Source organism: Mus caroli, chromosome 2 (assembly GCF_900094665.2).
Source record: "Mus caroli chromosome 2, CAROLI_EIJ_v1.1, whole genome shotgun sequence".
Classification (NCBI taxonomy): domain Eukaryota; kingdom Metazoa; phylum Chordata; class Mammalia; order Rodentia; family Muridae; genus Mus; species Mus caroli.
In genome coordinates, this window is record NC_034571.1 from 65,945,084 (window position 1) to 65,964,114 (window position 19,031).

The 19,031-nt window shown below is 38.5% G+C and overlaps 1 protein-coding gene across 1 annotated transcript in view; it reads left to right on the top strand.

Annotated features, from left to right (window-relative positions):
- Window positions 1-19,031, top strand: part of Hat1 (histone acetyltransferase 1) — a 46,900-nt gene that overhangs the window by 19,867 nt on the left and 8,002 nt on the right. The window contains exons 5-8 of the mRNA XM_021155531.2: window positions 4,843-5,022; window positions 5,260-5,381; window positions 5,881-5,985; window positions 6,324-6,430. Of these exons, the coding sequence (XP_021011190.1) occupies window positions 4,843-5,022; window positions 5,260-5,381; window positions 5,881-5,985; window positions 6,324-6,430 (514 nt within the window). The remainder of the gene's footprint in view (window positions 1-4,842; window positions 5,023-5,259; window positions 5,382-5,880; window positions 5,986-6,323; window positions 6,431-19,031) is intronic.

Here is a 19,031-nt window from a genome sequence, read left to right on the forward strand (position 1 = left end):
GGTTGATGTGGGCATGGTAAGCTGGCCTCTTCTGTTCTAGTTTACAGTGATAAATTGATAAATGCTCATTCTCCAGGACTTCCTGTGAGCCATCTCCTCTAACCTCTCACAGCCCCCCAACCCCAGGCTCATGAATTATTTGTATTAAGTAGTATGTCTGTATGTGGGTATGACATGCAAATATGGGTATTTAAAGAGGCCAGAAGGGGGCTTTGGATCCCCTGGAGCTGGAGTTACAGGTAGCTGTGAACTACCTACCCAGTGTGGGTGCTGGGAACTAAATTCGGGTCCTCTGCTTTTAACATTGAAGCCTTTTCTTAAGCCTTGCCTCCTGTGTTCTCGATGCTAAGAATAAATAAAACATTCTTTGCTCTCGTAGAATTTACCATAAATAAAATCCAGAGGACATTAAAAATATTTTGCTGGGATAGTTGAAGAGAATGGCAAATCTAGATTTTACAGAGCCTTGGGATTTCTGTGCCAGGGTAAGATATTGGTAAGAAGCAAGAAGAATTCGTAGCCTTTGTAGATTTGAAGCAGGTACTGAGTTAATACAATATAATTCACATTTTAAAAAGCTAATTCTAGGCTGGCATGTCTGCATGCTTGTAATTCCAGCATTCTGGAGGTGGGAGATGGATTTTTTGTTTTTTACCCCCAAGAGAAAACAAAATAAAAATAACAAAACACACACACACAAAATCTTGGTGTAGAAACCATAGTGTGTCACAGTGCGTCACACAGTATTATTCCCTTTTGCCCAACCAGCTTTACTTGTAAATGTTCATTGCAGTGAATCATTAGTCTGGTTCCAGGCCTCTGGCTTCTGCTACACTATCAATACTGGGACCTCACCAGAACTCCTCAGATATCCTATTGTCGCGAGGATCATGAGATCCTGTAGCGTTGGGTCTGCAGGACCGGCCCCTTCATGTGCTGCAGCAGTTCACAGATCGGGGACGTTGATGTGGGCTGACTCAAAGCCCTGGATCTGGGTCTTGGGTGGTGGCTGAGTTGTTCAGCTTCTCAGCTCTCCTATGCCAGCACCATCAGGATCTGCTCTCCCACTTTGCCCAGGCAGGGGACAGGCCTAGCTTTCCTGCTTGCTGCAGCTGGCTAACTCTCTAGGTTGAAGTAGATTTGATGGTTGAGGGAGAGAAACGAGGGGAAAAAAATGCATTGCCTAAAACATATTGATACTACCAGGAATAACTGTCTCTCAAGGCCTTCCTGGCTTATATACTTTCAGGCTAGCCAGAGTTACATGGTGTGACCCTGTCTTCAAAAAAAAAAAAAAAAAAAAAAAAAAAAAACACCATTTTTTTTATGTTAAGGCATGAGTAGCACATCACAGAAGTTAATTTCCTTATTGCAGTTTTGCTATTAATGTTAAATTTTCTTTGTGTGTGCATCTGTGTGTATGTATGTATGTATATGGGGTGAGGGGTGCCAAAGCCAGAGAAAACTTGGAAGCCAGAGAAAAACTTGGTGAGAGTTAGTTCTTTCCTTCTATGGTGTGGGTCCTGGGATTTGGACTCCCAATTGCTCTGCTTGGTATTTGGCATCCTTACCTGCTGAGCCATCTCACTGCTCCTATTACATTAATATTTGTTTTTTTAATACCTCTGCCTTTTCTTGGGGTAATTTCATTGCTTTTTAATGAAGATGTATATAAACTAAGTTTGTTCATTTTCCTAGTTGTATTTTGGGAGAGATTTGATTGAGAGATGCATGGGCAAGTTGTGTGATCTATGAATTTTCAATTAGTTTATTCTTGTTTCCTAATGAAGATTGAATTTGACAGATGAAACTATAATTTTTTTCTGGAATCTTTAACTTCTTTATAGGAAAATAACCTCTAATCCAGCCCTGATTGTTGAGTCTAGGGCCATACATGCACTGGACAAGCCCTCTTCCACTGAGCTATATCCCCACGTATTTATTTTTATTTTTGTGACAGGGTCTTAATAAGTGACTCAGGCTTACCTTGAACTCATTATATAGACTGGGCTGGTCTTGATGGTGGGATTCTTCCTGCTATCTGAGTAACTAGGGTTATAGGCCTATACTGCTAGGCCTAGCTGTAGGCAAGTCCTTATAGAGTACTTTATAAAGTAATTATTGTATACATTTGTGTGTATAAATATGCACACGCATGTGTGTGTATTTAGGTATAGATATGAGGTCACAGAATAACCTTAGGTGTTATTATTCCTCAGGCTTTGGCAACCTATGTTGTTTAAGGAACAGAATTTCAAGTTGTAGATTTAAAAGGCTTTTTTGTTGTTTTGTATTTTATTTGTTTTTCAAGACAGGATTTCTCTGCAGTTTTGGCTGTCCTGGAACTAATTCTGTAGACCAGACTGGCCTTGAACTCACAGAGATTTGCTTGCCTCTGCCTCCCAAGTTCTGGGCGTGTGCCCCCACAGCATTGCTTAAGTTCCTATTTTTATATTTATGAGTGTTTTGCCTATGTGTTTATATGTACATGTGTAGCATATATGCCCGTGGAGGTCAGGAGCCTGCCTTTTTTCAGATCCTCTGAACTGGAGTTACAAATTGGTTGTGAGCTGCCATGTGGTTGCTAGGAATTGAATGCAGGTCCTCTGGAAGAGCAGCCTGTGCCACTGAGCCTTCTCTTCAGCCCATTAAAGAGCTTTAAAGATTGTTTTTAGTTTAATATGAATAGAAATATATACAAATTCTCTGCTTTTAAATTTAGCCCTTTTCCCTCATAAGAGTTCTTAAAATAATACATATATTTGCTCAGAGCAAAGGGTTTTTTTGGAAGGTTTATTACAGTAAATATCTTTGAAGATTAAAAGTTACATTCTTTCAGTTTGTTTAAACTCAGATTTGAGAGTGGTTTGCCTTTCAACAGAATGACATTTGAAACCTAGCAGTTCCAGAGACCTTTGAAGTCAGTTTCTAGATGCAAGATGGGCAGGTAAAGTGATTCATCACGCTTCAATATTCCTTGCTTAGGAGATAGATCATAAGGAAAGTTAAAGGTTAAAATAACGATGGTGAGATTGCCCTGGAGTAATTTTTAGGTTTTGGTTTGGTTTAAAATACCAGAATTACAATTATACTGTGGTATTTTACCTATGACCTTTTTTTTTTAAATCACTACATATAAATTTATTGCAATTATCTATTTCCTCGTGCAGCTGTTGAAAACTGGATGTCTCCACATTCACAGTTTCAGGCAAAAAATATTTATCAAATAGTATTTATTAAATTTAGTTTATTTGCAATTGAGGATGACTTGCAAGTACTGATATGCACATTAGAAAAACTAGTCAGGCTGGATGTTGAAAAGCATTATTTTAAGTAATAGGTTATTTTTATGACCATAAATAAATCATATATAAATGTTGGAAATAAAACTCATTTGTGATAGGCTCCATCCTTATCTCTATCCTAAAATGTAACTGAATGATAATAAAGTACTATTCATCTGCAGGTGCATTGCTCCTACTTAGTTAAAAGATGGTTGAAAGGACAGGAATTAGTAGCATGTTGTATTAGCCTTTTGTAGTGTATTTTGTCCTAAGCATCTTAATTTCCCTGTTTTGAATGCTAAGTAGCAAGGGTCTTGGTTTAGAACTAATACCCATCATGCATGTAAACGGTATGAAAGAGCTGCTTAGTAAGTTAACACAAAGTGTTCTTGTGTCAGTCCTTGTGGAAATAGATACAATACAAACATTACAGCTGAACTCACGGCAAACTCCATTAAGTAAAAACCTGGCCTCATTGTTCAGGAAAAAGTTTGAATAGAATGCAAGCTCATTTTGTTGAATGTAATGTCAGGCTTTTAGGGGCTGTATTGAAGGATACGGTTTTGTTAAGTTGAGACCAATTCATTAAGTTTTATTGCCTGGTGAGAAGGAGTAATACTTTATTGTAAGACCTCATCAAATATTCATGGTTAAAGAGAAGTAGTAAATGTATTCAATCAAGTGGTCTTTGGGGTTTTGAAAAGGATTATGAAGTCTGCTCAGCTGATAGTTTTCATTCATTGAGCTTGTTTAACAAGGGTGATTTTAATCTGTGAGTTTAATTTTGTTGTCCAGTCTTTTCTCTTTTATACGATCACAAATCCAAGTCTATGAAAGTTGTCACATTGTGGAGATGAATGGATAATATAACCATTCATATGATTTTCCTATTTCCTAAGTGAAGATAAAAATTCCCATCTTAGTTTAGCACATGAAGGTGTCATCTGTCTGCTTTGCTACTCATTTGGTCAGACTATCTAGCATTACCACTTACTTACTGCTGCTTATCTTCTCATGTCTTGAATAATAAGGTTTCTTTGACACGTGCAAAATAACAAGCAGCCTTTTGTTTTGGCTTATTAAGATTGTCAGAAGGGTGGTAGGTAATAATAATTTTCTATATGATGTAGAAATCTCAGTGGAACAGCTATTACTCTTGTACTTGATGTTAGACTACCTGCCTCTTAAATTTGTTTTCCTGTTAACGTTCATCTCAAATTTGTGCGAGAGTAGTTTGTTTATATAAAACATCCTTTCCCATTTCACCGCATTGTTTACTTACATAGTTTATTTGTGAATCACAAAACGTGTGATACCTGTTGGGTTTGTCCATTAAAGAATCTTGTTTTGTTTTCAAACATGGGGTCGCTCCCTAGCTGGCCTGGAACTTGTTATGTAGACCAGGCTGACCTCAAACTCACAGAGATCCACCTGACTCTGCTTCCTGAGTGCTGGGATTAATCACTACATCTAAACCTTAAAAAAAAAAAAAAAAAGAAAATATTTACAGCTAAAAACTAAATTTATTAATTTTTATCCTTTGTTCTCTATTCCTCAGGCAGATGACGTTGAAGGCAAAATCAGACAAATCATTCCACCTGGGTTTTGCACAAACACAAATGATTTTCTTTCTTTGCTGGAAAAGGAAACTAATTTCAAGCCTTTTGGAGCCCTCCTCCATACATACACAGTTCCTAGTCAGACAGGAGGGGAGACCTTTACTTTCCAGATATACAAGGTAAAAAGACATCTTTCCCTTTGCATGGAACCTGTATAGGATTTTATAGTCTGTAAATGTAGTGTGAGATAAAAAGGTTTTATTGACACTAAAACCAGATCTGTTTTGACTGTCTGTTTGTATACATATTTAATCTGAGACTTCTAACCATTTTCCCACAGGATAGTTTTGTGTTCTACAGACTTTCAGTTACCTCTGTGATGAGTTTCACCTGACTTTTCCTGGCTTTTTCCCTAGGCTGACATGACATGTAGAGGCTTTCGAGAATATCATGAAAGGCTTCAGACCTTTTTGATGTGGTTTATTGAAACTGCTAGCTTTATTGACGTGGATGATGAAAGATGGCACTACTTTCTAGTGTAAGTACAGTTCTAAAGCAACAGTGGACCTTATTACCTCCACAAAGCCAGCATTTTAATTGTGGCAGCCCAATTATTGGGGCAGTATAATGATATTTTTCCCAGGAAAGAAAAACTATTGTTTATGGGGCTTGAGTTTGCCTTCATTATGCTTTGGGGAACTTGAGAATAGAACTGAATTAAATGCTGTTGTCCGTTAAGGCCCTGAATGTAGGCTTAAACAGTAAAATGAGCTTTGCCTGTGTTTTCTTTTACTTGCCACCTATTCATCTTTATAATAGGCAAGTGCACTGAAGTGATGTAAAGAGGTCTGATTTATCCAAGTTGCTGCACACCAATTAAGTGAATTGTACATTCAGAACATAGCAGGTGTACCCATTGGGCCCTCACAGAGTAGCTTGCTGACACTGAAAATTCAGTCAGAGAATGGAAAAGAAAATGGACACTGCATGGGAGCGCGACTGTAATTGACCTGCTTGGCTTTCTGTTTTATCTGCAGATTTGAGAAGTATAATAAGGATGGAGCTACGCTCTTTGCGACCGTAGGCTACATGACAGTCTATAATTACTATGTGTACCCAGACAAAACCCGGCCACGTGTAAGGTAATTGGCAGTATAACACGTGCCTTGTCTTTTATTTCAGAAGGAACTGCTGAAGTTTCCAATACTTGTTATAGTAATGTTGATTTGTTTTTTGTTTTTAAATCACCATTCATTGGCTATGTACTGATTTATTTTATTCTCTTTGAAACTGAGGCAGAGTAGACTAATTTTGTGTATGTTGGTAATTTTTTGGTTTCTTCAAGTTTGATTTTTAAAAAGCACCAACATTCATACGACAATAATTTGACAATTTCCAACTGGACATGATAGGATGTTTTAATTTAGACTTATTTATTTATTTATTTATTTATTTATTTATTTATTTATTTTTACTATAGTCAGATGCTGATACTGACTCCGTTTCAAGGTCAGGGCCACGGTGCTCAACTTCTTGAAACAGTTCATAGATACTACATTTCATTTCCTACAGTTCTTGATATTACAGGTATGTAAAATTTTATGTTACTAGAAGAGCCTTCCTCAAATATCTTAGTTTTATTTCTGTCTTAAGTGTCAGCATTCATCTGGGGACTTTAGAGGACTGTTTGAAGATTTCTTTTAGGGTACATTTTAGATCTAAGCTTTTATGGAGATCAGGCTGCATCCCTAACGTGATAAGTATGTTGTAACTTATTTAACTTATTTGGCAAAGATTACATCATTTAGAAGATACCCATGTGTTAATTTTAAACCATAGTTGGGGGAGCAGAGTAGTTCCTTAATAGAAGATACTTTTAAAAAGATTATTCTTTTAATTATGTAACAATGCTTGTGTCTATGTGGGTGTGCATATGAGTTCTGGCACCCACAGAAAACAGAAGAGGGACTCTGGTTGCCTGAACTGGAGTTAGTGAGAGATTGGGAGATGCCTGCCTTGGACCCTGGGAGCTGAACTCAGATCCTCTCAAGAGCAATATGCATACTTGACTGCTGACTTGACCTCCAGCCCAGAAGACATAGTCTCTAAAGTGTCTTTCATATTTTGATAAGCATGCCATCCCAGTAGTAGATAAGATGAAATGTCATGTGTGGAAACCTCTCCCAGTATGAATCAGCTGTAGAAGTAGTAGCATGCTCAGAAGAAAGGAAACTAGTGTTTAGAAATAGAAGGATATGTGGAGTGTGGATTCATGCCACTGGGGTAGCTGAGGCAGGGGGATTTCTATGATTTTCAGGCCAGCATGGTATTACATGGTCAGCTCTGGAGAAGTCTGGACTATAGAGTGGATCTCTGAAGTTCAGGCCAGCTTGGACTGCAGAGAGAGTTACAAGACAGCCTGGGCTACACAGATGAAACCCTGTCTCGCAAAACTAAATGAACAACAAAAAGGAAAAAAAAAACCTTATTAGATGATATTCTAGGTGTTTTCTTAGTATGTGACTAAACTGCCAAAACAAAAACAGTGCTTGAAGAACATTAATGTCATTTTCTTACCCTGGGTAATGTTCAAATTAATAAAGTTAATAAAGTTGTTAATTAAACTGAAAGTCACTACCAGGTGTAGTGGCATTTATACCTATAGTTATTCCCAGCACTCAAGAGGCTGAGGCAGGGGGATTGAGAGTTTCAGGTCAACCTGGACTACATAGGGAGACTGTCTCAAAACAAAAATTAAAAAAAAAAAAAAAAAAAAAAAAAAAAATTGGGCTGGAGAGATGGCTCAGCAGGTAAGAGCACTGACTGCTCTTCCGAAGGTCCTAAGTTCAAATCCCACCAACCACATGGAGGCTCACANACACACACACACACACACACACACACACACACACACCACCACCACCACCACCACCACCACCAAATAAAAGGCACCCTTTTAGTGAAAGCCACTAAAAACTGTTTTTCTTTTTGCTGACTGCATGACTTCTTGCCTGCTAAATTCTTATCTATCACTGTGCTGGTTTGAACATGCTTGACCCATGGGGAGTGGCACTATTAGGAGGTGCGGCCTGATTGGAGGAGGTGTAGCCTTGTTAGAGGAAGTGTGTCAGGTGGAGGCAGAGCTCTGAGTCTCACGCATATGCTCAAGTGTGTCTGGCCAGTGTGGGATCAGAGCCTCCTTCTGGCTGCCTGTGGAAGACAATCTCCTTCTGGGTGCCTTCAGATCAAGATGTAGAACTCTCAACATCTCCAGCACCATGTCTGTCTGCTATGCTTCCCACCATGATGATAACGGACTAAACCTTTGAAACTGTAAAGCAGACCTGATGAAATGTTTGCTTTTATAGGAGTTGCCATGGTCATGGTGTCCCCTTCACAGCAATAGAACAGTGACTGCTAAGACAGTCACCCTAGTTCGATTTATTGTAGCTGTGATGCAATACTCACCCAAAGCAACCCAGGTTACAGCTTACCCGCCATCATGGAGGAAGGTCAGGCAGGAACTGTAGCAGAGGCCACAGCGACATGCTGCTTACCAGCTTGCTCTTTATCGATTGACTTTCTTATATAACCCATGACCACCTGCCCGGAGATGGCACCACCCACAGTGGGCTGTGTCCTCTGAAATTGACGTTAATCAAGACAGTGCCAGCTGGGCGTGGTGGCGCACGCCTTTAATACCAGCACTCGGGAGGCAGAGGCAGGTGGATTTCTTAGTTCGAGGCCAGCCTGGTCTACAAAGTGAGTTCCAGGGCTACACAGAGAAACCCTGTCTCGAAAAACCAAAAAAAAAAAAAAAAAAAAAAAAAAAAACAACCTTGAAAGCCACTTTTCCCTCATGTCTAGTGTATAGGGTAGAACATCCTCAACCTGAGGCTCTCAGTGCAGATTCAGGACTACTGGAGGGTGTGTGTTTGCGTCCCTTGAGCTGGAGTTAGAGGTAGTTATAAGCACTTTACATGAGTGTGGGGGCTGAACTCACTGTTTACAAGAGTGGCAGTTACTCTTAACCAACTAGCCATTTCTCCAGTGCCTTCCTCCCCCAAGATGTTTGTTTGGGTTTTAAATTCAAAATTCAAGATTTTTTTGAGTGCCAACATGATACTAAAATTTCAGATTTCTCAAGCATTTTAGATTTAAATTAAGGGTTCCAAGTGATAAGTATATAAAAATACTCCAAAACAACATTAATGAAATAAGCCTCGAAAATTTGAAACATTTTTGGTCCTCCCATTTCAGCTAAAGCTGCTCACTCTGTACAAGATACATCCAAGTTAGATATTAAGATTTATTTTACAAAGGCTTGAATGTGGAGCTGGGGTCTTGTAGAGTTCAACAGTATAATACACTTGGCTAAGATGCATGAGGAGGCCTGGATGATTTGATCCCCTATGTCTCAAAATAAGTAAATAAAAGAATTTGAATATCTATTTTGGATTATTTGAGCTGATTGTTTATTACCCAGATTGTCCTCCAGCTTATCATGTAAGCTAGGTGGGCCTTGAATTTGAGAACCTCCTACCTCAACCTCAAGTGCTGAGATTAAAAACACCTGTACCATCACAACTGGCTTAGACATAGTTTGTTTCTAAAAGTAATATTTAATATGTACTAAACTGTTGATTTGTTTTAAAAATGATTTTTTAGAATTTTATCAAATTATTTAAAGAAATGACCACAAAACATTACTGACAATGGGATGACAAGCTTATAAAATACACTGATGAGCAGATTTTCTTTTTTGTATAATATGCTGATTTTATTTGCCCAAGAAGAAAAAAATAGAGCTTCCAGAATAGTGAATTGTCTTTTATTAAGAACTACTTACCAGCTGGGAGGTAGTGACACACACCTTTAATCCCAACACTCTGAACTCAGAGCCAGGTGGATCTCTGTGTTTGAGGTCAGCCTGGTCTATAGAGTGAGTTCCAAGACAGCCAAGGCCACACAGAGAAACCCTGTCTTGAAGAGCCAAAAAAAAAAAAAAAAAGACATGCCTTTTCCCCACTATGGTGTAGAGAATTCTGCTTTGCATGAGAAGTAGTACGTGGGTGCCATTTAAGTGCTTTAATACACGAGAGGAAAAGCATGTTGGGGTTTTGGGTTTTGCTTGTGCTGTGCTGAGAATCATGCCTGGGGCCTTGGGCATGCTAGGCAAACATTCTACCACTGAGCTGTTTTAGGACAGGGAATCCCACTTTTATAGTGTTGAATTACCCCTGTCTCTGACTCACTGCTGTTAAAACGGGTTGAAACTTGAGAGATAAGGCATTACTCACTCACTTTCTATCAGCAGTTAGTTGTAAGTAGACAGACACTTTCACTACTTTTCCTGGCCTGTATGCTCATCAAGACGACACAGCTACATCACTGCTCTGAGCTGAGCCAAAGTTGCCAGCCTCTGTTCGCTGACGGCTTGGGCTTGGTGCTCCGTGAGGGGACATTTTTTGGTGATTTGAATCTGGAGTTCACGTAAGTCGTCTTTGTCTGCTGTCGTGGGTAATGTGCCAGCAGGGTTGTTTCTCTGAAGCCTCTTAACTACTTCTCTCTGTCTATTCTAGCCAATAAAGGCCTTGATACTTAGCACCAATTAGCAGATAAAGAATTTTCTTTCTTAAATCTCAGTGAAGAGTCATTAATAATAGTACCCTTTATTCATTGCTATGATTCATTAGAACCTGAAGTCTTGAAAGAGAAAAGGCTAAACATGCTAAAAGGACGTCTGAATTTGACAACTGAGGATCGACCTTTATTTTCAGCATTCACGTTTCTTGGCATAGCAAAATGCTAAAAATGCTTCATTAGCTGCTCTCATTAATATATTTCTCTTAGCTTTCATACCCAGTCTTTAAAAGCATTTAAAAAAAGAAAAATCTTACTGGATTTTGTACTTTTAGTTTTTTGGTTGTCTACTTCTCCATTATTTTATATGTATCAACCTAATGGCTCTTTTGCAAGCTTTGGGTCTCCCTTTGAAATCATGGCTGTTAAAGTTAAGGTGGCCTTTGCTTCCTTACATACAGGCAGAAATAATTGTAGTTAATACTTCATCATTGGTAGCTTAGGTTCTATTCTCAGTGGGTACATGTTTGGTGTTAAACTTCAATCCACTTCCTTTTTTTTTTTAAGCTTAAGATTTATTGACAGACAGTGCCTTATTATATGTACTTCTTGAGCCTGTCAGATTCTAGACATATAACATTTGAATACTTCTCAGAACATAGAGTCAACAATTTGTTTCATTATACAGTAGAAATTGATTCTGGCTAGAGTATGTATGTGTATATGTATGTATGTATGTTTGTGTGTGTGTGTGTGTGTGTGTGTATATATATATATATATATATATATATATATATATATATTGTGTGTATATATATATATATCAGCATTATTAATTAATCTACCAATAGTATATTAACAGCTAATATATTTGTTCTTTAAAGCCCCTTGTTCTGAAATCATGTTATACAGATTTTTTTTAAATATTAATGTTAATTTTTATATACTTAGTTGGTTTGAATTATCTCATCTTTTTAAAATATTTTTAATAATGTATCTAATTATACAGAGACTTTAAGACATGATAGAACACTTAATGCTATAAGCTGACCCTACATATATCTATAGATTTATATACAAGCTTTTTTTTTTTTTCCCAAGACAGGGTTTCTCTGTGTAGCCCTGGCTGTCCTGAAACTCACTCTGTAGATCAGGCTGGCCTCGAACTCAGAAATCTGCCTGCCTCTGCCTCCCAAGTGCTGGGATTAAAGGCGTGCGCCGCCACCGCCCGGCTTATATTCAAGCAAATTTTATCTTCAAATATGTTGTGTGTGTATCTGGTCTGTGTATGTATGCTATATACACGTGTATATACAGAGGGTACATGTGCTTTTGCATATGCATTCAGAGGACAGGAAGATGTTGAATGTCATGTTTCATCATTGCTTATCTTATTCTCTTGAGACAATCTCTTACCAAACCTCTGAAGCAAAACTGACAGTTAGCAAGCCCCACTGATCATTTTGCCTTTGCCTTCGAAAGCATTGGAGTTCTAGGAGCCATGTGGCCATCACCCAGGATGTGATCTGAACTCAGATTTTTATTTAGCAAGTTCTTTCCCACTAAGACACTCCTCCAAGGGCTGGCAAGATGGCTCAGCGGGTAAGAGCAGTGACTGCTCTTTCAAAGGTCCTGAGTTCAAATCCCAGCAACCACATGGTAGCTCACAACCACCCATAATGAGATCTGACACTCTATTCTGGTGCATCTCAAGTCAGCTACAGTGTACTTACATATAATAATAATTAAAAGAAAAAAAAGAAACCCCTCCAGTCGCCAAACCCCTGTTTTTGAGACAAGACTTCAAACTTGTAGCCCAGGATGACCTTAGATTCCTGATGCCCTTGCCTCTTCCTCACAAATGGTGAGAGTATAAGCATGTACTACCATAAGCTGGGCAGGCAAGCACTCTACCAATTGAGCAAACCCCAGCCCGTTGTACTGCTTTTAGGAACATTTTCAGCTGATATTTGTAGCTACAGAGCTTAAAGGTTGTGACCCTTATTATTAAGCTTCAAACAAAACATCAGTTTGTACTCATTTGTTAAAACAAGTTGGAAATTTTTGATTTTCTTTGTGTGAGTGAAAATTTTTAGATGCTATAGGGTGAGTTTTAAAATTTTTCTTAATTGATTTTGCTCTGATATTTTTTCCCTAAACTTTCCTAAAGAATATACATTATTTAAGTTTTTATTCATACTAAATATATTTTAAACTGATAGTTGGAATGCAGTTTTAGTTTTAGGATATTTTAAACCAGTTTAGGATTGACTTGGAAAACAGCCACTGGGTACTGGATAAACTTATTTAATAGTGTGTCTTTTAATCTTTTTGGAATCAGGATCCACCTCTGTCCTACATGGCCTGGAAATTACTGTGTAGCCCAGGCAGGACTCAAATTTATCATCTTCTCACCTCTGCCTTTTGTGCTGAAATTATGGGCTTTCATTACCATACCCAGTTTTGTTTTGTTCTTTTTTCTGTTTTTAAAGTGTTTAGCAGTGCTGGAAAGATCACTCGGTGGTTAAGAGCAATGAATGCTTTTTCAGAGAATCCAGGTTCAGTTTCTAGCACTCACGGCAGCTCACAGCTGTCTGTAACTTCAGTTTCGAAGATCTTAATGCCTCTTCTGGTGTCTTAGGGTACCAGGCATGAACGTGATACAGACACACACGTGAGCTAAAACATCAGTACACATAAATTAAAAAAAAAAATTAAGAGCTGGGGCTGCCAACATGGTGGTATACCGTTAATCCTAATACCCAGGAGGCAGAGGCAGGCTGATCTCTGAGTTAGATGCCGACCTGGTCTACAAAGTGAGTTTTAGGACAGTCAAGGCTACACAGATACACTCTGTCTTAAATCTTTTTTTGATAGGAAGGAAGGAAGGGAAGCAGTCAATCCTTCAATCTTGGGCTATAGCCAATAATGGATCTCAACCCTCTCCACGTACAACAGTATGCTTAAGATGCTTGTAATTTAGTTTCTAACTAAAACAGTTTTGGTTTTTTTTGAGATACAGTTTGAGTTCACTAAAGCTGTCTAGCATGTCTGAGCCATCATTATAACCCTGTGCTAGAATATTGCCGGCATCTCTAACGCATGTCTCTTGTGGTCAGTCTCCTCACACCATTGAAGTCTTAGATATGTTTGGAGGTTTTTTGTTTCCTCTGTTTTTTGTTTGTATAGTATAACGGTACTCTCATCTGAAGGCAAAGGCTAGATTTTTTTTTTTCTTTTTGTTTTATTCTGATTTTTTTTGTCTGTTTTCCTTTTCTTTTTTGAGATGGACTCTCACTGAAGCCCTAGCTGGCCTAGAAATTGTGTTGACCAAGATATCCAGTTGTTCTAGGACTGTTCATTGACAGGTGTTTTTCCCTGTTGAATTGCTGTGGTGGCCTTTGTTGATAACTGGTTGATCATAAATATGATAGCTTATTAAATACTGTAAAAATTTCTATGACTGTCCTTAATGCTAGAACCATATCATCTTGTTATATCTGAGCTGAGTATTCAGTCAACACAGACAGGAGCATATCCCAGTAGTCACACTCTACTGTGCAGCAGACCTGTCAGAAACTGCTCCTCATCTAGACCTGCACTCTATACCAGAAGTTCATCATCCTACAACAAAAGTTGAAACTTAGTCTTCAGTATATGTGAGATAGTCTACAGATTTCTATCTCTGCCCCTCCTCCTAGCTTCTCCTAGCTTCCCTAAGTGACTTTCCTGACAGCAGGAAGGAGTGAGTGCTGCAGTGGTACCCACTTCCGAGTTCTGAGCGCTCTGATCCAGATGAGTAGCTTTTCTGGTTGTGCTAAGTAGTTGCCAGTGCTGCTGAACCCTTCACACCTTTACAGCTTTGCTGGCAGATGTCCATATTCTTACTCTTGTCTGAAGCTAGAGTTCTTCAGGAGAGGGGAAGGTCTCCTGCAGCCCCAATTCAACCATCTTTATTCCTCCCCTTAGCCTGTTTATCAACCTTCGTTGGGTTCCTTGGAGTGTGGGTACCACCTGCCACTGTGGTCTCTTTCTTTAGGTGTAGAGTTTCTAGCGACATCAGCGCCTTGATCTTTACATTGAGTTTAGAAGTAAGAAGTAAAAGTCCTCCAACTTTGTTGTGTCTTAAAATTGTTTTCTTTATATAATGTTCTTTATACAATGTTTCCATAAAAGCCACAGAGTCTATTAATCAAATTTTGGAAATCATAAATAAGGCTCTTCAGTTTTAATAAGGCTTTCATTGAATAACCAATTTAAAGAGAGTGGCCTTTTTTTTTTGTTGTTTTTGAGACAGGGTTTCTCTGTGTAGCCCTGGCTGTCCTAGAACTCACCCTGTAGACCAGGCTGGCCTCGAACTCAGAAATCTACCTGCCTCTGCCTCCCAAGTGCTGGGACTAAAGGCGTGTGCCACCACTCCCGGCTGAGAGTGGCCATTTTTAATACTGAGAGTCCTCAAATGTCCACATGAAAGGTCTGTCTGTATTTAGAGTTTTATTATTTCTTTTAGGCAGGTTGTGGCTATAGTAAATAATAGAACATGCATCATTCACAAAGTCTTGGGTTCAGTAGCCAGTGCCCCACACCAAGTATTTCTCCACAGTTTTGTAGTTTTCAAGTCTGCTTTTTCTTATATTGTAAATACTTTATTCTCTTTTAAGGTATTGTCTTAATTTTATTTTGTTTGGTTAGTGTACGTAAATGAGTTTGGTTGTTTGTTTTTGTGTTTTGAGGCAGGTTCTCACATAATCCAGGCCAAACTTGGTAACTAGTCAAGGATTACATTAAATTCATGATCACCCCGCCTATACTCCCAAGTGTTGGGAGTATAGGTTTGCACTGTCACTCAAGGCTTGTAGTTGGATCTGTAAAGTGATCCTATAGCTTGCATCTTTTCTTCATAAATTCATTCATTACTAGTAGTGGTTCTAGATTAGTATGTTTTATATACAAGATCATGTCAACCACATATAAAGATAAAAGTTCTTTGTCCTTAGCTGCATTATTTACTTACTTAGTTTGTCTTATTATATAGCTAAGACTCTTCCAATAAAAATCTGACTATAAATAGGGGCAGATAGTACCTATTCCTTGCTCCCAGTCTAACCAGGAAAGTACTTTGTCTTTTATCATTATGAATGAGTAATATAGATGGCCATGATCAAATTTGGAATTTGTCTTTTGTTAAGTGGCTGTCGTGGTCCATATTCTATTGCTTTAACATAACTCTAGGCATTGGCATTTAAAGAGACTACTTACCTCCCAGTTCTGGGGCTTCAAGAACATGACTGTTCGTTGGGTCTGATTATACTTTATTCACAATTGATCTAAAAGGATACAATTTCTATATTCAGAAAAAACAGCCTACAAAAAGATAAAATGAAGACCAAGGAAGTCTGTTGCCAGCAGACATGGTTTATAAGAAGCCCTAGGAATGTTCTATAGAACAAAAGAACATAGCAGTAAAGGTTGATGTGAAGAGGTTAAGAGAGCTAACCAGGTTTTGGTGCATGCCTGTAATACAGCACTCAGGAAGTTGAGACAGAAGGATCATAACTTTGAGGACGTTTTGGGCCATCTAGAGACCCTGCCTCAACAAACAAAGCAAACAACAAAACAGGGCAAAGAAAACTTGATTGTTTCAAAGACAAAACAGTAATAACACAAAGGAGAAGAGAAAGAAAACAGTGGTTCATTTCAGAATTTAGTATTAATCTGAAATGCAGTGCAGTTATAAGGTAAATATAACTTCCAGAGTCAACTACTGAAAATAACTTTTTGAGAAGGGGAACTGGGAGGTGTCTCAGATGTAGATTATTAGGGAAAAGTGAGAAAACTCCAAAGAATGGGGGCAGGGGGCTCCAGCAGTGGAAGACTACAGTTTCTTCATTCTTATCATCAGACTAATAAATTGATGGGGTCTCAGTTATGTTTTTTAAAGCCATAGTCAAATAATATTTACTTATTACCTACATGGGTGTGATGCTAATAACCAAGTAGCATAGGCACTCTGTCCCTATGGATTGAGTATATTATATTTACCCACCTTTGACTTTTATAAGCTTCATTGACCTACCATATAAGTAGCTCATTTACAGAAAAGAAGAAAGTACTGTTCATTTTCTGTGATGTTTCTGACAGTATGAGGATCAGTACTTAATTTCTCTTTATTGCCAAGTAATATTCTATGGTTTGAATGTATTATATTTTATTTATCAGTTGGGGGAGGGGTGTTGAGTTGTTTCCATTTTTTTGGCTTATAAGAATGATGGGAACATTTGTGACCAAGTTGTTTTGTTTTTTTTGTTTTTTTTTTTTTTTTTAAATTGCCATTTGTAGACAGAGTCCTATGTAGTCCTAGCTGGCCTGGAACTCACTGTGTAAACAAGGCTAGTCTCATGCATAGAGACCTACCTCTACTCACCCCACAGTGCTGGGATTAGAGGTGTGTGCTACCATGCCTGGCAAGTGTACGTGCATTTATATGGACTTCTGTTTTACATCTCTAAGGATGGAAAATTTGAAAAACATTTGTGTCAAACCTTTAAAAAAAAAATCACTGGATTGTGTTCCAAAGCGACTGCAGTGTTTTACAGTAACGTCAGTCGTGCGCGAGAGTCTCAGTCGCTGCATTTTACCAGATTTGTTACTGACTTTTTAGTTCTCTTCATCCTGGTCGATAGTAAATGGTAGCTCATTGTTTTGATTGGCATTCCTCTGTGGCTAATGATGTGTGTTTTTCCATTCTGTCTATGGGTCTTCTTAAAAAATAACTATTTTGGTTCTATGCCCATTTTTATAGAAGGGTTATCTTTTTACCTAGTAGTAAAAAGCTTTAATGGTCTGAACACATGGTCCCTATCCTATGTGTTTTAAAGATCTTGTCTCCTAATGGTATTGTTTGCAATGCCTTTCACTAAGATGCAGCTTCCCTATTTTCACTTGTGGTTTTGTTCCTGTATCTAAGAGATCATTGCCTAAGGACGAGTCATGAAGCTTTATGCACACCTCTCTTCTAAGAGGTTTTACTGGCTTGAGGAGATGAGATCCAGCTTTACTGCCCTTGCTTGTAGAGATCCCTGATGTAGACTTCCTGTATTGAATTGTCTTGACAGATTTGTCAGAAAATGGCCATCATATATAGGTTTATTTTGGATTCTCCACTTCATCAGGCTGTTTATTGTCCTTATTTTGGTGTTATACTGTTGAATTGTTGTAGCTTTGAGGTAATATTGACATCAGAAAGACTTTTTTTCAGAGACAGGGTTTCTCTGTGTAGCCCTGGCTGTTCCTGGAACTCAATCTGTAGACCAGGCTGGCCTCAAACTCAGAAGCCCTCCTGCCTCTGCCTCCCAAGTGCTGGGATTAGAGGTGTGTGCCACCACTGCCCAGTGACATCAGAAAGTCTTTTGAGGGGCTAGAGAGATGTCTCAGCAGTGAAGAACATTGAAATTGTCTGTTCTTCCAGAGGACCCAGGATTGATTCCCATCACCCACAAGGTGGCTCACAGTTATCTATAACTCTGGGTCCAGTAGGTCTAATTCCCTCTTCTGGCCTCTTTGGGCACTGATGCACATGGTACACAGACATGCATGGAAGCAAACACACATACACACACCCCACATTTTTTTTAATCGTGAATGCATGCATGGACATGTGTGTTGGTCACAGTTAATAACTGTGACCACCTTTAAATGGAATCTAGGAACTGAGGCCAGGTTGCCAGGCTTGTGTAACAAGTGCCTGTACCTGAAGCCCCACTTCTTCAGCCTGGCATTGATTATTTTAACTTTTCAACTCGTCAGGAAGTGGAGACACAGAAGTGGGATAACTTCTCCATGATCCTATGTCTATGAATGAAACAACTCTGTTCAGTATTATTTTTACTCTTCTTGCTCCAATATTAATTCAGCTGCTACTTAGCCTAGTGTAGTTATAGGGAAACATAAAAGATCTGTGATATTCAGAAATGATTAAGGAAAGATCAAAATTATGTCCTTATCATATTCCCCAGGAGGTGTTATAAAGGACCATAAAAGTTGTTGGATTAAAGAAGTTATTACATTTGGGGAATATGGGATGAATTGGAGGGGAGAACAAAGAGGGAGGGGGTTGATTAAAGCACATGTGATTAAAACACATGTGCGTGTATGAAGTTATCAAGCAATAAATTAAAGTCTCTTAAAAAGTTACAATTGACCTTGGAGTTCTTAGCTACCAAAAAGTGAATGCATTGGAAATTGTTGTCCGAATCTAAACATTTCATTTATATGGCCACATTGACTGCAGCTAAAATGAAGATGCATGTGGTAACATTCCAGTAAAAAAGTTGATATACTGCTGGGTGGTCCTGGCACATGACTTTAACCCCAGCATTCAGGAAGCAGAGGCGCATGGATCTCTGAGACCTGCTTGGTCTTCCTTATAAGAAAGTTCCAGGATAACCAGGACTGTAACACAGAGAAACCCTGTCTCAAAAAATAAACAAAACAAAAGATGATATGCAAAATGAGCAGCTCTCTTTTCATCAATAGTGTGAGTGTGAATTTTAGTTGATATAATAGTTGTTAGGAATGTGTTGGTTTTTTTTTTTTTTTTTTTTTT